General features: G+C 37.3%; 1 protein-coding gene across 1 annotated transcript in view; it reads left to right on the top strand.

The window, feature by feature from the left end:
• Positions 1 to 1,884: 1,884 nt before the first annotated feature.
• The window catches only part of CCDC158 (coiled-coil domain containing 158), a 76,475-nt gene continuing 61,838 nt past the window's right edge, over positions 1,885 to 16,521 (top strand). Inside the window, exons 1-7 of the mRNA XM_064285686.1 lie at positions 1,885 to 3,367; positions 4,572 to 4,786; positions 9,478 to 9,587; positions 9,695 to 10,022; positions 10,375 to 10,451; positions 10,963 to 11,073; positions 11,854 to 11,968. Of these exons, the coding sequence (XP_064141756.1) occupies positions 3,298 to 3,367; positions 4,572 to 4,786; positions 9,478 to 9,587; positions 9,695 to 10,022; positions 10,375 to 10,451; positions 10,963 to 11,073; positions 11,854 to 11,968 (1,026 nt within the window). The 5' untranslated portion in view covers positions 1,885 to 3,297. The remainder of the gene's footprint in view (positions 3,368 to 4,571; positions 4,787 to 9,477; positions 9,588 to 9,694; positions 10,023 to 10,374; positions 10,452 to 10,962; positions 11,074 to 11,853; positions 11,969 to 16,521) is intronic.

Here is a 16,521-nt window from a genome sequence, read left to right on the forward strand (position 1 = left end):
TTTATGCCTGGACAGGAGCCACTTCTGTCCTGAGCTCCCCCAGTTAATGGAGCTAGCAAATTATCTTTTCCCCCTAGTTGCAAATTTTTTCCTTCCCCAAGGCCAGGAGGACGGCTCTAGGTGCTCACCAGGGTCTATCTCAGGCCTAGAGATTCAGCCGCTGAAGCCGGCTTGGGGTTGGTGGGGGGCATGGTAAAATATACGTAAGTATTTAGCTTTTGCCAAGAGCGCCCTTATCCTCAGGTTCCGGAGGTGTGAGTGGGCTTTTTGGCTGGCTGCTTCTCCCTGAGGAAACTGCGGCCGAACACTAGTACCAGCCTGCTGCCGCCGCTGCCGCTGCAGGAATGGTGCCTGAGAGCTCCCTGCGATTCAGGTCTGGTAACTCCTCTCCACTTCTGAACGGCCTCTTCTTCCACCTGCCCCTCAGTTCGTTGTCTAAGCTTGCCTTTGATGCTCAGGAATCCCAGCTTGTCACAAATACAGTCGTTTCACTTGTTTTTTTGGGTCTGTTGTAAAGAGGGCTCGACGGAAGCATCTGTCTATTCTGCCATCTTCGCTCCACCTCTAATTTTGTTTTATGTTAAATAGTTTCTGTGTTATTTGGAGCATAGATAGAACAGTTATATCTTGGAATTTGTGGAATGTGGCTTTTTAACTGAAAGCGCCTTTTGTCTTATTTAATGCTTTTTGGATTGAAGTCTATTTTGTCTGATATCAGGATTTCATTTGTTTTTATTTGTCTGGTAAATCTTTGTCCAACTCTTCATTTTTAGCTTTTTTTCAATCACTGTGTTTTAAATGTGCCTTTTGTAGATGACAGAGTTGAGTTTTGTTTAATGAGCCAATTTGAAAACCGGTTCCTTTTAATAGGCAAGATTCTAATATATGGTGTTAAGTCCATTCATATTTATCTACATGACTGTTATGTTTGGTCTCAATTCTTTTATATTATTACTGTGTGCATTATATTTATTGTGCTTACCTGATATGGTGTCTTTTTTCTTTTTAAAGTTCTTTCAGCATTTAGGAAGGTTTGCATTTTTAGTCTAGTGGTTTACATTGTACTAATAATTCTGTATTAATACTTTATATAAACCCATTGCCGTCGAGTCAATTCCAACTCATAGCGACCCTATAGGTCAGAGTAGAACTGCCCCATAGAGTTTCCAAGGAGCACCTGGTGGATTTGAACTGCCAACTTTTTGGTTAGCAGCTGTAGCACTTAACTACTACGCCACCAGGGTTTTCCATTAATACTTTAGTGTACCTAAAAATCCTTTTTTCTTATTTAACCTTTTACTTTTTGTTGCCAGGTTCCTGGTTGGAAAGTGCCCTTTTCTGTACAGCTTCTTTTATGAATGATGGTGTTGTTGGAGCGTTGAGGAGTGTTGGTAGGTCTTATTTTTTGTCAGTTTTTAATGGTATCCTTTGACTACCGCTTATTACCTTTATAACAACTAGTGGTCTTCTACTTGCCCCCTTTTCTCTTGTCTTCCCATTTTTAGTTACATTCTTTCCACTTTGTTACAACATGTAATATTTATATGTTACCCTTCAATGCCATTACCCTACCCTTGTGTTTTAGCCTTGGCTTTAAAATTGAATATTTAAGTGTTCACTGTCAGTCTTTTTGCAAAGTTTTCCCAAATACCTTTTAAAAAAATGTTTATCTTCTACCTTTTTTCCAGAGTTTATTTTGAAAATATTTAAAGCCTGCAGGAAAACTGAAACATTCCTATCAATTCTTCTTGTGTATTTTGTAATTTAGTCTTCACTTCTGATAAAATTTTGTTTTTTTCTTCTATTTCTTTCCAGCATTTAATCAACTCTCATTTCATTTCTAACTTCGTCTGTTTGTTTGCTTTGCTTTGTTTGTTTCCTGTCCATTTCTGTTGCTGCATTTTATATTCACGGTGTTTTTTCAAATCCCCAATGCTAGTTTGAAAATATTAATTCAGTTTGGATTGCTGTGTTACAGTTTTCTTCAGCTTCATGTTTGTTTGGGGAGGATAGAGGAGGACTTTTCAACAACAGAAAGCCTTTTATTCACATTTTCTGGCCTTTTGCAGTAGTTTGTAATGGATGTGGTCTGGTTTTATTTATTCCTATTCATTTTGTGAATAGGGCTCCTAGTTTGAGAGTTCCCTCTTCTGTGCATTTTATATGCAGTTATTTTAATTTTATTTTATGTTATTGTTCGAATGTGAGGAGGGTTGGTATATCCTCTTTTTTTTGTTTTTGGTGGTTCATTTCCTTTTTTCCCTTTATTGCCGTGACTCCAGGGAGGTCCCACCTCTGCTCTCTGTATCTGAGTCTCCTCCCAAAGCACTGCATCTCAGAGGCTGCTACTTCTGATCCTATACACTTTCAAGCCTTTACCCCATAGCCAGGACTGTAGGCTATCAGACTGTAACCTGTGCTTAGTATTATGGCTTTTATTGTTTCACTTTCCCTTTCTGGGGGTGAATTTGTCTGTGCTTCCTCTCAGTCCTCTGCTCTTCTTCAGTCTCTTCACCCTCTCCTCTCCTACTCTCCATACCCACAGGCTTGAATGGTAGTAAGTGGGCTGTGGAAGCTCTTTCAGAAAAAAAATTTTTCCCTCTACTTCCAGGTAATTTGAAGGTTGTGGTATTCTTTGTCTTCTAGTAATGCTGAAGGTATGGTGACTATATGGTGTTATCTGTTCTCCTGTTGATTTTATGCTTGTTTGGGGAAGTTGATGGGGAGATTGAGAATCAGGCTAATGCCAATGTTCTTGAAACTCAGAAGTCCCCTCCAACCTAATATAAAATTGTGAGTATTATCTGATATCAAGGAAGGTTTTCAGCTTTTCTTAATGATTTCTAATTTTCTGATTAGTGATTTTTGCTAAGGAGATATTTTCATGCATTATTTCACAATGTAATCTTAAGAGAGAGAATTATGGAGAGAAAAAACTCTGCCCCAAATCAGAGCATTATTTAACATAATAATGAAAGTATTAGTTTTCGATTTTCAAGTTGTCTTTAATAAGTCACTTGGCCATTAAAATCAACAACTCGGACAATCAGATTCTATTAACTTTTTAATTTCGTTTAATAAAATACTTCTATGTAAATATTTTCCTGGTGGAAAGATTATTACTAAATTTCAAATGTTAGTAAAGTCAGTTTCTGGTCTATGAATTTTTAAATGTTTAAAATTTATTAATTATTAATAAAGATTTAATATCTGTTTTTCATAGACAAGAAGTAAAAGAACCAAACAGGGAAGTATTCATATTTTCAAGATCTCTAAGAAGAGGTAGCAATATTTAATATGGAACAAAAAGTTTGTGAAACACATAATGAAGATCTTTTTTCAAGCAGTGGCATCACATCCAATGAAGGTATGTGCCCTTTATTAAACAAAATGGAAAAAAAAGTTGGAATTAAGCTGTCTTCATAGTATTCAGTCAAACCGAAAAAAAAAAAAAAAAAAGAAAATGAAACCCATTGCTATTGAGTCGATTCCAGTTCATAGTGACCCTATAGGACAGAGTAGAGCTGCCCCGTATGGTTCCCAAGGAGCAGCTGGTGGATTTGACCTCCCAACGTTTTGATTAACAGCTAAGCTGTTAACCACTGTGCCACCAGGGCTCCATATTCAGTTGAGCTGCTGTTTTTTATTATCTTTTTTTTAAATTGTGCAGTACACAGTTACACCATGGTCTAACTTAGTCTCACTCTTTTTTTTAAATAGCATGTCTGTTTTTTAGCATATGTTTATTCTTGTTAGTTTAAAAATTGTTTCAGTTTTGAGGCACTTCAACTGCAACATGTTAATTATGTTTCCCTAATGCCTTCTCTTCCTCCTGTGTTTCTTTGTCCACTCAGTCACCTAAGCCAGAATTCTGTCATTTTGACTTCTTTTCCTCACCCCCACATCCAGTTAGGTCCTACCCTTCTACCATCAGAAATGTATCCTGAATCAATTTTTTCTCTCTCCATTCCCATTACTACTGTTCTACTTCAGGCCTCCATCACTTCTGACCTAAATTATTGCAGAAGGTAGCAGGAAAACAGAATACTCTAGGTTTGATAAGAAGGTGGAATTTAATACAGGGAATTGGTTACACAGGTGTTGAAAAGCTAAGAAGCCTGAGACAACCTAGAGATTAGCAACTACAGGGATCTGCTACCACCCCCTCAACTAGAAGGATAATGAGAAGAGGAGCTGTGATAAGAGCATAGAAGTGAGAGCTAGAATCACAAAGGGGGCTGTCTGGAGGGAGCTGGAGCCACAGAAGCCCATCTGAGGAGCAATACCTTGGTTTCTCCCCTCCTCCAGACTGGTTAATTCTTACTCGTAAATATTTCAAGGCTCATTCAGCTCACATATCACTTTTGCTGAAACTCCCTCCACCCCCCAGTCTTCTGCATCATACCCTGTGCTCACCTCTCTCAGAGTTCTTACTATCCTTCCTCTTGTCTCTTTTCCCCATGAGACCCTGAATTCTTTAAGAACTTAATAAGGGAACCACCTAACATAATGTTTGTCACAAAATTACCCTATGAATAAGTTAATAAATTAATGAATTCTTTAACATTTAGGTTCAAGCCCATTTTTTATGTCATCTATTCGTGGTACAATAATTGAAAACACATCTTCAACTGGGAATTTAACACAAATTCCTTTTTTCCCTAAATATGAAGTGGAACTTGATTCTCATAGAAAAACCATCTCATACCCTGGGAAGGAGCACATTGAACGTGTTTTGGAAGAATATTCACATCAAGTCAAAGATTTGCAGAGAAAACTCAGTGAAGTAAGTTGCATTTTTCTCTTCCAGCAGAATATGCTGTTTTGGGAAAGATAAGCAAGGCACATTACCTTGGAATAGAAACTAAACTTCCTGGAAGAAAAATTAATGAATTTATTGGTTACACTTATTAAATTTGACTCATACCTTCTATTTCAGTATTAAAAATTGAGTTGATGAAAAGTCTATATTCTGATCTTCCTTTTGTTAACAATCATTTATAATGCCTTGGTTTCATGGTGTAATTTTAGTAAAACTTGAATAGCTGAAAATGTTACAGTTAATAACATTCATCTGCAGTCACAATCAATAATTGGGTCAAGCCTGCTGCCTTGCTATCAAAATACCTGGTTTCTCTTTGCAGAGCAGTGGTAGAGGGTATACATGCTAACTGAATAATGTATAGATGTTATTTGCTAAAAATTTCAAGTGGACCTTATGTAGAACCAAGCTGACTTTAACCAGCCTTTACAATTGCATGTTGGATACCAGCAGTCTGCAGCACGAAAGTCAAATTTCGTACTATTTTATGCAAAATCCTTCATGATCTAATCACTTCCTGTATGTTTGTGCTACCTTTAACACATATTTACCCTCCTATATCAAGCTACTTGCTTTTCCCTAGGTGCACCGTCTTACTTTAAGCCTTTGTGCCTTTGCCCACGCTATTCTGTCTTCTTTACCTTGACTGCCAGGAGAACTCTTATTACCCACCAAGACTCAGCTAAGCATTTCCTTCTCTGAATCCTTTTCTCTAGACAGCACTAGGTGTGTTCTACTCTGTACACCTTACTGCCCTCTGTGCCCGTGTCTATTGTAGTATTTAGCATGTTTTATTGTACTTGTGAACACATCATCAGTGTGAACACTTTTAGGAAAAAAATCATAACTTTTTTAAGTGCCGAAAATTATGTACTACTGAATTACGTGCAGAGGATACAAAGATAAACAAGATAGGACTCAAAAGGAGTTCATAGTCCTGAAGGAGAACTGGTCATATAAAAAAATAGTGACAGTACCTTATGAAAAGTACACAAATGAAGGTATATATAGATAGAGGATGCATGGAGGTGGCAATAAGGATAAGAAACAGTGTCTTAATTCATTTTCTAGGGCCATCCCCTGACAGAGCGTGTGACACTTTGTTGACCCTGAAAAAATATGTGTTAAATCAATAAATGGATAACAGGGCTATTTGGGTACTTGTAATTTTTAGCATGTACCTTCTGTGTCAAAGACATCATGCAAGGCACTGGTTATATAAAGATAGATAAGACCTGGTCCCTTGTATGTACACATTTACGGTCTCATGGATGAGATATTTAAAAGAGAAAATGATAGTAACAGTGCGATCTGTACTACAGAATTGGTAAGTGCTAAATCCAGTTAATGCTTTACATTCCTTCTTAGACTTCAACAACATTTGACACATGTGACTGTTCTTTTCCCCTTGAAGCACTCTCTTCCCCTAGGTCTCATGGAAACACATTCTCCTGATCTTCCTTGAGCTCATTTTTTCCAGTGAAGCCCTCTGTAGACAATCATAGTGATTCCCATGCCTTCTGTTGCCACTTACATGCCAATGAATGCTCAATTTATGTTTCTAGTGCAGCCTCTTCTCTGAGCTCCACACCAGTTAATATACCCAGGTACCTACTTGACATTTCTCCTGGAAATATTTCTCAGGCTCCATAAACTCAACATTTTCAACTGTATACATGATCTTTTCCCCCAAACATATTCTTAGCTGTATGTAGTGCCACCTTAACAGAGTTACACAAGGCAGATACCTGACTCATTCTTGATGCCTCTTCCTCATCCCTGACATCTATTTTATCCCTAAGTCCATCCCAGAGTACCTCATGTATTTCTCACATTTGTTTCCCTTCCCACTGTCCCTGTCTTAAATTCAGACTATTACAGTCATTCACCTGGTGTGTAAGAGAAGAAGCTAAAGGAACTTAACTTAAAATGACTTTATAAACATTGTCAACTGCAGAGCATCCTATTACATCACCTTCCTTGTGTAGCTTTTTTGTTTTTCCTGTCATTCCTAATTGCCTTTCTTTTCCTTATACTATTTGCTTTTATCATATCCTTATTAAAAAAAAAAAGATCAGGGGAGTGTGGGGAGGGGTAGTCACTAACTAGATAGTAGACAAGTGTTAATTTTGGTGAAGGGAAAGACAACACAAATATGGGGGAAGTCAGCACAGCTTGATCAATGCAAAGCCATAGAAGCTTTCGAGACACATCCATACACCTTGTGAGATCGAGTTACTGGGGCTGAGGACTGGGGACCATGGCCTCAGAGGACATCTAGGTCAACTGGCATAACAGGTCATAAAGAAAATGTTCTACATCCTACTTCAGTGAGTAGCGTCTGGGGTCTCAAAAGTTTGTGAACAACCATCTAAAATACATCTATTGATCCTATCACATTCAGAGCAAAAAAGAATGACGACAATCCAAAACACAAGTTAAATTTTAGTCCAAAGGACTGATGGACCACATGAACCACAGCCTCCACCAGCCTGAGCCTATGAGAACTAGATGGTGCCCAGCTACCACCACCAACCACTCGGACAGGGATCACAGTAGAGGATCCCAGAGAGAGCACGAGAAAAATATAGAACAAAATGCAAATTCACAAAAAAAGACCAGACTTACTGGTCTGACAAAGACTGGAGGAACCCCCTAGACTGTGGCCCCCAGACACCCTGCTAACTCAGAACTGAAGCCACTCTTGAAGTCCACGTTTCAGCCAAAGATTGGGCAGGTCTATAAAACAAACAACAAAACAAACAGTAACACACTTGAGAAATGTGTTTTTTAGTTCAATCAAGTACACCAGACCAAAAGGCAAATGGCAAAACATGCCCAAAAGCAAAGATGAGAAGGCAGGAAGGTACAGGAAAACTGATGAATGGACACTGAGAACCCAGGGTGGAAAGGGAAAGGGGGAGGGTGCTGACACATTGTGGGATTGCAACCAATGTCACAATTTGTCTATAAATTTTTGAATGAGAAATATGCAGTAAACTTTAACCTAAAATACAATAAAAACTTTTTTAAAAAGATCACATATGTTTTCTGTCAAATCCCCTTTGACCCAGAATTCTTCTATCCTTTTGTACACTCTAGATTAGTTTCTCCTTAATCTATTGTATAACTGTTCTCCTGAGACTGCTGCCGCTACTTTCCTGGTTGGATCCACCTTGTTCAGGATTCACTGTTTTCTCCCTTTTCTTGATTTACTTTCTCATCTTGTCAAAGCATGTCTTTGAGTAACTTCTTAAGAAAGACTGTATGGGAGACAAGTTTTATGAATCCTCTTATGTCTGGATTGACTTTGTACTCATACTTGATTGATAATTTGCGTAAAGTTGAAAGCCGTTTTTTCAATGACTTTGAAGATACTGTGTGCCCTTGTCTGTTAGCATTTGATATTGCTACTGAGTAGATATCTGCTTCTTGTTCCTTTGTAGAGCCTCTGTTTTTATTTGATTTTAATCTCTGAAAATTTAGGGTGTTCTCTTTAACTCTTAAATTCCACTATAATGTGCTTAATTGCAGATTTACTTTTTTTTTTTTTTAATTCACTGTTCTAGGAACTAAGTGAACCCTTTTGTTTAAAGATTTGTACCCTTCAGCTTTGAGGAATTCAACTATTTTTTTTCATTGATAGTTTCTTTGCCTCTGTTTTCTCAGTTCTTCCTTTTTGGAGCTCCTGTTAGCTATTACTTCCTAGGTTGAACCATTATATCTCTTAACTTTTCTTTCAAAATTTTTGTCTACTTTTTCTGCTTTTGGGGGGCATTTCTTGACTTCCAGCATTTTTATTGAATTGGAATTTTTAGTTCTGCACTTATATTTTTAATTTCTGAGAACTTTTTCTTGTTCTCTGTTCAATTCTTTGGCATAACTTCCTGTTCTTGCTTTATGACTATGATGTCATCTTGGATTTCTCTGCAAATACATGTTTTTGAAAAAAGATTCTTCTGTTCCTTGTGTTATTTGTCTTTTTTTCCTCTGACTCATTTTTTCCGGGTGTTTGCTTCTTTGTTTAATCTTGATCTCTCTGTTTTTAATTCTAGAACCTTCTTTAAGTGTTCGGTGATCTTTGGTTTTCTGTTTATACTCAAGGATAAGTCAATAAAAAAGCTGACAGCAAGTGCACTATTGATGGGCAGAGCTTGATGGGTTTGCTTTAGGATGATTTGGTAGAGCATCAGCTCTTCAGCTGGGAGATCCTTCAGTGCCTGGCTTTTTGATTTCTTATGTAGCAGAACACTTTGATTTTTGGATGGGGGTTGCCTGCTGCCAGTCTTGTGAGTTGCGAGGTGAGGTTGGCTTTTCTGTATACTGAATTTCATCCGTTCTTCTGTTATTAGGAATAAAACTTACTCCCACCTAACATCTTTAGCCCAAAGTCAAATTTATTTTAGAGAGAGTTTCCTGTTTGTAAAGTAGAGAATGAATTAAAAGGAGCTAAGCCCTGAGACAGGGAGACTAGTTAAGGGGTATTCAGTCATCTAGGTGAGAAATTATTAACTAGGCCCTGAACTACAGCAGTGGCAGGGGAAAGAAGTACACATAAAAATAAATTAAAAATATATGTAATCTTTTGAAAATTATTAACTATAAGGAAATGTATTCCTCTAGTAAAGACTAATTTTCATGGCAATTTTTTCCAGAGCAATGAATTGCATGAAAAACAAAAGTTTTACTTAAGGCAATCGGTCATCGATTTGCAAACAAAACTTCAAGAGATGCAAATGGAGAGAGATGCCATGGCTGACATCAGGTTGGTATTTGTTACCTGAAATGATTATCAAATTTTACTCTGTAATGTGAACATACTTGTGCAAATATAAAGTTTATTCATATTTATTTTCTTTCAATTATTCATAGACGAAGGGAGAGTCAGTCCCAGGAGGATCTAAGAAGTCAGCTTCAAAATACAGTTCACGAACTTGAAGCTGCCAAATGCCTCAAGGATGACATGCTAAAAGATAGCTGCACACAGATAGAGCAGCTAAGAAAAATGATGCTTAGTCATGAGGGAGTGCTTCAAGAAATCCGATCAGTCCTGGTTGACTTTGAAGAAGCCTCAGGCAAGAAAGTATACGATCATGAAAGCATGTCTGCTCTCCACGTCCGCAACTTGGGCTCAGCTATTGGTAAAATCCTGAGAGAATTAGACACAGAGATTTCTTATCTTAAAGGGAGGATATTTCCAGTAAGTGGTGAGAACACTACTTGAATTTTATATTAAAATTAAGGAATAATATTAGGCATGTATTTGTTTAAAGTCTTAAAAGTAAGCCGAGTTGTCATTTTTTTCTTTGAAGTAACCGAATGTGTGTCCTCAGTGATCTCTCTTAATAAGAACCAACTAGATTTACCTGTATAGCTTATGAGAGTAAAGCCAAAGTAAAAGATCCAATGAAATACAGTGATAGCATGTTATCTGATTTTAGTATCACCTGTGTTTATATCTTTCTAAAGCATTTCTTTAGTTGCACAATCTCTAAATTTTCCAAACTTTGCATTTACCAATCCCTAAATCAATGTCTCCTTTTTACAACCAGCTAGAGGAACAGCTTGAAGCATTAAAATCTGAATCACAGAATAAAATAGAACTACTTCTTCAGCAACATCAAGATCGGTAGGTTTCCGACTGAGGTGTAGAAAATTGTAGGAAAACTACATCACAGGGCTAGGGCCTGTCATCTACAATTTCAAAATCTAATAAGCCCTGAAACACAAGAAGTTTTATCTCACAGATTTGTGGCAAATTCACCTGAGCTAATGTAAGATTTTCTATAATCTTTATGATTTAGTGTGGCCATTTATAAATTTATTGATGTATTACTAATATATTTGGCTTACAGGATGTTTCCCTAGATCTTGCTGAGGGTGTCATAGAATATAGGGTATTTGCAATTTACTACCATTGTAAAATCAAAAAAATTCTGAATTCCAAAGTTTAGCTGGCCTGCCGAGAAGTTAGATAAGGGACCCTGGACCTTGGATACTTTTCATAACATGGTATCATGTTCAAAGTCTCATCAAAATACTAACTTTGAAAGTGTTGAAAATCACTAATTTTTGGAATAATTTGTAATCAGGCAAAATCTTCTGTATCAAATGACAGTCACCACCTTTTTTTTTAATAGGATTGAGCAGTTAATGAATGAACATGAAGTCGAAGTAACAGGACTTACTGAGAAAGCTAGCAGTGCTCGAAGTCAAGCCAATAGTATCCAAAGTCAACTGGAAATCATTCAGTATGTGTCCTGGTGGTATGAACTAGATAGCCTTGTATCTTCATTTTATGGACATTGTTTTCATTAATTTTCTATTCTAAGATCTTTTTAAAATGGCTTAATAACTGATTTCATAAGAAAGTAAAATTCTTTCTAAATCCTCAAATGAATAGAGAAAACATTAACATATAGAAAATACTATCTGACCATATCAGAAGTATTATTGCAAGTATTTGGGCCTCTTAGGATTGAATATCTTAAAGCATTGTTCATATTTCATCTGATAAAACACATGTACTATATACATATACATATAAGGTCAGCAGTTCAAATCCACCAGGTGCTCCTTGGAAACTCCATGGGGCAGTTCTACTCTGTCCTACAGGGTCACTATGAGTTGGAATTAACTCAGTGGCAATGGGTTTGGTTTTTGGTTTTCACACACATATACATGAATGTATGTAAATAAAATTAATATATATGCATATAAATACTTTTATTATTTGAGTTAGTTTTCAAACTTTTTAAATGTATATTTTCAATCAAACACAAAAGAAAAGTGAAAATAGTATAACGAACGCACATATACCCATCACCTAGCCTCGATAATTAATATTTTTGAGCTGAAGCTTTTAAGAAGCAATTTTAGAAAACAAATTTGGAACAAATTTGGAACAAAATTGGTCTAATAATGCCATATGAAATAACTAGTGGTAGTATGTACAAACTAGAGTATGCTTACGTATCCCACTTATTCTTAGTTTGCTATTTGCTTATATTCTCCCTCTAAACCCTTCTTAGAGAACAAGCAAGAAACCAAAATTCAATGTATATGCGGCAGCTCAGTGACCTGGAATCTACTGTTTCTCAGCTACGTTCTGAATTAAGAGAAGCCAAAAGAACGTATGAAGACAAGGTAAGTTTAGATTTTGCTGTTCTACTTCCAAAGACTATTATACACAGATTTAATTTATATATTTTAATAGTTTATTTGCAAATAAGTAATCAAAGTAATAATTTCAAATTAAAAGTAATTTATAAACTAGAGTAGGAAGACGTATTTTGCCCAATAATCTATGTTAAATTATAGAGAAATGGTTTTTATTTAAATTGTCAGCTCAGTTTATTCTTAGAAAAGCATTTTTGCATGTTTCAAGTAAGTGTCTAAAGAATTATTCAAAAATAGGACCATATTAATTATGTTTACAAGACTTAGCTTTAGCAAATACTTAAGTACCAACTGATTTCCCCTACCACTCAATACTTCTGGGACCTTCATCCTCTCTTACTTTAACTCCTAATTATTAATCATTGTGTGGCTAGCAAACTGAATTAATTTTTTAAAGTAACATTTATAAACCAAATTAATTTTAAGGTTAGGCTGAATAAAAAATAATTAGGGAGATTGGTCTTCTTCTCTCATCACATAATTCCTCTTTAAACCAGATTTTAATTAATATTTGATATTCTATTACTTCTCTTCTCTCATTTTTTTTTACAGAGAAGCTGTCCGATAACCATTTATCCAGAGCTTAGGCTTCTGTTAATTTCAACCATGTTTAAAACAGTAGAGACCCTAAAAAAAAAAAAAAAAAAAGCAAAGTGCTATCATTCAGAGCAGCTTGTGTTCTTTATTCCCTTGAGTAGGGTGACCGTACACCTCCATCTGCCTGGGATGGCCTCGGTTTATGCCTGTTATTCCAGCATCCTGTTTTGTGAATGTCGTTACCTTTCAGTCTCTAAAGTATCCTAGTTTGGAAGATAAATTCTGTATCTAGTCACCCTACCTCTAAGAGGGATCCCCTGGGTGGTACAAGTGGTTAGTGTGTTTAGCTGCTGACCAAAAGGTTAGAGGTTCAAGTGCACTCAGTCACCTTGGGAGAAAGTCCTGGCAATCTACTTCTAAAAAAAGTCAGCCGCTGGGAACACTTGTGGCGCCCGATTCTACCCTGCCGCACGTGGGGTTGCCTGAGTTGGAGCTGACGTGACCACAGCTGACACTGGTGCTGGTACCTACGAGACCCTTAGACGATCACACAGAAACAATTCAGGCACAGCTCTAACCGCCACTTTTAACTAATTTCTCACACCTTAGCTCTGATATGGACCAGTAGGTTACAAGAAATAAAGTATAAGGAAGCTGCCAGATTTCCTTTATAAATTAACCCGGATTTTCCAGAGTAACAGTAGAAGAGCAGAGCTCCCTACGGGAAGAAGCAATTGTATATTGCAGCACTGGTCACCATGAGTCGGGGCTTAACTCCATGGCAGCTAATAACAATCTTCCAGGTGTCTCTCCTCTGGAAACCCATTGAATTACCAAGTCACCCCTCTGCTGGCCAGAGGAGAGGGCTATTTCTCCTTAGTTCTGTAGCTCAAGCTTGGCAGTAAGACCTCAACCTTAATCCCCAGTGGCATAGCTGAGACAGGTTGGAAAATTTAGGTATGACTTTACTAAACCCTGGTGACATGGTGGTTAAGATCTATGGATGCTAACCAAAAGGCTGGCAGTTCAAATCCACCAGACGTGACTTGCAAGCCGTATGGGGCAGTTCTTCTCTGTCCTGTAGGGTCACCATGGGTCAGAATCGACTCGATGGCAACGGGTTTGATCAGTGAACGTCCTTGTCTTGGTGGCACAGTAGGTAAAGTGCTTGACTGCTAACCGAAAGGTCAGTGGTTCAAACCCACCAGCTGCTCCGCAGGAAGATGTGGAGTCTGCTTCCACTAAGACTTACAGCCTCGGAAACTGTGTGAGGCAGTTCTGCTCTGTCCTATGGGATCACTATGAGTTGAAATTGACTCAACGGCAGTGGGTTTGGTTTGGTTTTGGATAGCCTTAGCTCTCAAACATTTTTGACGACTACTCACAGTGAGAAATATATGATCCAGGACACACACAACTGAAGTTTTCACAAAACAAAATTTACTTCTATTACATGTGATGCGGGGTATTTTCTATTCTCTCCAGATGCTATTTTCAGCTCACTAAATTGATTTCATGATTCATTGGTGGGTTGCAGTTTGGATACCACTGCCCTACAAAAGCTCCTTGCTTAGCTCTTAGTGGCAAGGTCATTTCAAGCCCTACTGCCTGGGAACAGACATAAGGAACTTTTAGACTACTTAAAGGACGGACCCAAGAAACCCAATCCCAGAGAGAAACATTTGCTCTTTTCTGCCTCTCCGAGGTCTGCTGTGTTCTGATTTCTTTTCTTGGGACCAGTTTTTCCTGGCGATTGACAGCAGGAATGTCCACCCCATCCTTGGTAGATCAAGCCTAACCAAAAGGTCATGACCTCCCCCTGTACAACAGCAGGGTGGTCATGATTCAGTACAGCATAGGCTGGGAATATGCTTTATTCCTCAGATCTAGTGGAAGTGGGCACACTGGCAAAACTGAGAGATGAATACATAAGTGTAGGTGCTCGTCATGTATTAATATAGACAATAGAGCACATAAGTGGCACAGTCAGGGAAACCTCTTAGATATAACCAGACACCTCGTGGAATGAAGTTCCTAGCCTCAAAGGCAAGAGACCATAGACTCAGGGGACATCTTCATCCACTGGCATAATATAATTCACAAAGACAGTATTCTGCATCCTACTTTGGTAAGTAGTATCTGGGGTCTTAAAAGCTTGTGAGTGGCCACCTAAGATACAGCTATTGGTCTCTTTCTGTCCGGAGTAAAGGGGAATGAAGAAAACCAAAGACGCAAGCGAGCAACCAGCCAAAGGACTAATGGACCCCATGAACTGCAGCCTACACAACCCTGAGACCAGAAGAGTTAGGTGGTGCCTACCTGCCACTACTGACCACTCTGACTGGGATCACAACAGAGGGTCCTGGACAGAGCAGGACAAAAATGTAGAACAAAAAATCAATTCACAAAAAAGGCCAGACTTACTGGTCTGACAGACTAGAGGACCCCTGAGACTATGGCCCTAAGATACTCTTCTGTCCTGGAACTGAAACCATTCCCAGAGACCACCTTCCAGCCAAAAAATAGACAAGCCTATAAAATAAATACTAACGCCCGAGAGGAACGTGCTCCTTGGAACAATCAATTATACAAGATCAAAAGGGCAATATGAGAAGGCAGGAAGTGGTAAAAAATCAGGACAAAAGGAAACAGGGAACCCAGGGCGGAAGTGGGAGAGAGTGCTGACACATTGTGGGGAATGAAACCAAGGCCATGAAACACTTTATGTACAAATTATCAAGTGGGAATCTAATTTGCTCTATAAATTTTCACTTAATGCATAAAAAAAGTGAGAGCTGACAGCAAGAAGAAATAGGAGAGCCATTGTACACATCCCACACAATAACTAATATTCATGAATCATTTCTCAAATCATTTACAGAAGTTCAAATATCTGTTGTTTATGGACAAATACTTTGAAATGCCGCGAAGTACTAAATAAAGCTAAAACTAACCTATGTTTTCTTAAATAATTTTAAATTGCTATCATTTTCCATTGTAATGTTGTTTGCAAAATATATTTCTGATATTCATAACTCATCACCCATTATTTATTATTTTGTATATAGACTGATAATACAGTATCATGATGATCAACTCTAATTTGGGATATGGTGAACAATTTCAACACATACTGAAATATCCATCCAAAAAATACAAAAACAATTCTGAGTTCTCCTAAAAATTTATCTGTTTGGCATTGTAGAAGCATACGTATCTAGATGAACAACAACATATTTTTTATATGAATGTTTTGAGGTTAGATGGATACAAGCATAATATTAGACTCATTGCCTTATCTTGCTCTAGTGTAAACAGTGGATCATTAAGAATTTTGACAGAATTTTAAATAGTAAATATTTAAATAGGAAGAAAAGGGAATATCAGCTTTACCCTTAATTAATTTTAATCTAGATTGCTTAGTTTTATAATACAGTGTACTGAATCTAATAGAGTTGGTACCTACTTGCTGATTAACTAGACTTTCTTAACAGGAACTCCCTATAGTTTAGTCAGAGTACACTGAGAGATGATTGTCTTGCCATGTTAATATAGAAGACATCCTCTGCCCTGAAATAGCAACCACACAAGTGTAAGGAAGATCAACAAGTTAACAAAAAGGTTTCATTTTGAGGTCATGAGAAATTCTATTGTTATGAAACATAGAACACAAATTTGTCTATAAAATAAATTCTTCTACATAATTTCTTTCATTTTCATATACCTTGACTTTATATTACCAAAGCCTATTAAAATCTTAAACTCTATTTTCTTCTCCTTTGCTTCAGTCCATATTCTAGTATATACTGTCCAAATAAAAATAAGGTAAAAAAATACCAAAGAAAATAATTCTCAAGAGCTATGATGAAAAGTGAGATTTGTGTGAAAAATTTATAATGGTTTGTTGATATTACACATCAGCATATTCGATCAGAGGTAATATTGGTATTTTCTGTTGAAGTCAAATTCCTTCAAGAAAAAAG

Source organism: Loxodonta africana, chromosome 5, assembly GCF_030014295.1.
Source record: "Loxodonta africana isolate mLoxAfr1 chromosome 5, mLoxAfr1.hap2, whole genome shotgun sequence".
Classification (NCBI taxonomy): Eukaryota; Metazoa; Chordata; class Mammalia; order Proboscidea; family Elephantidae; genus Loxodonta; species Loxodonta africana.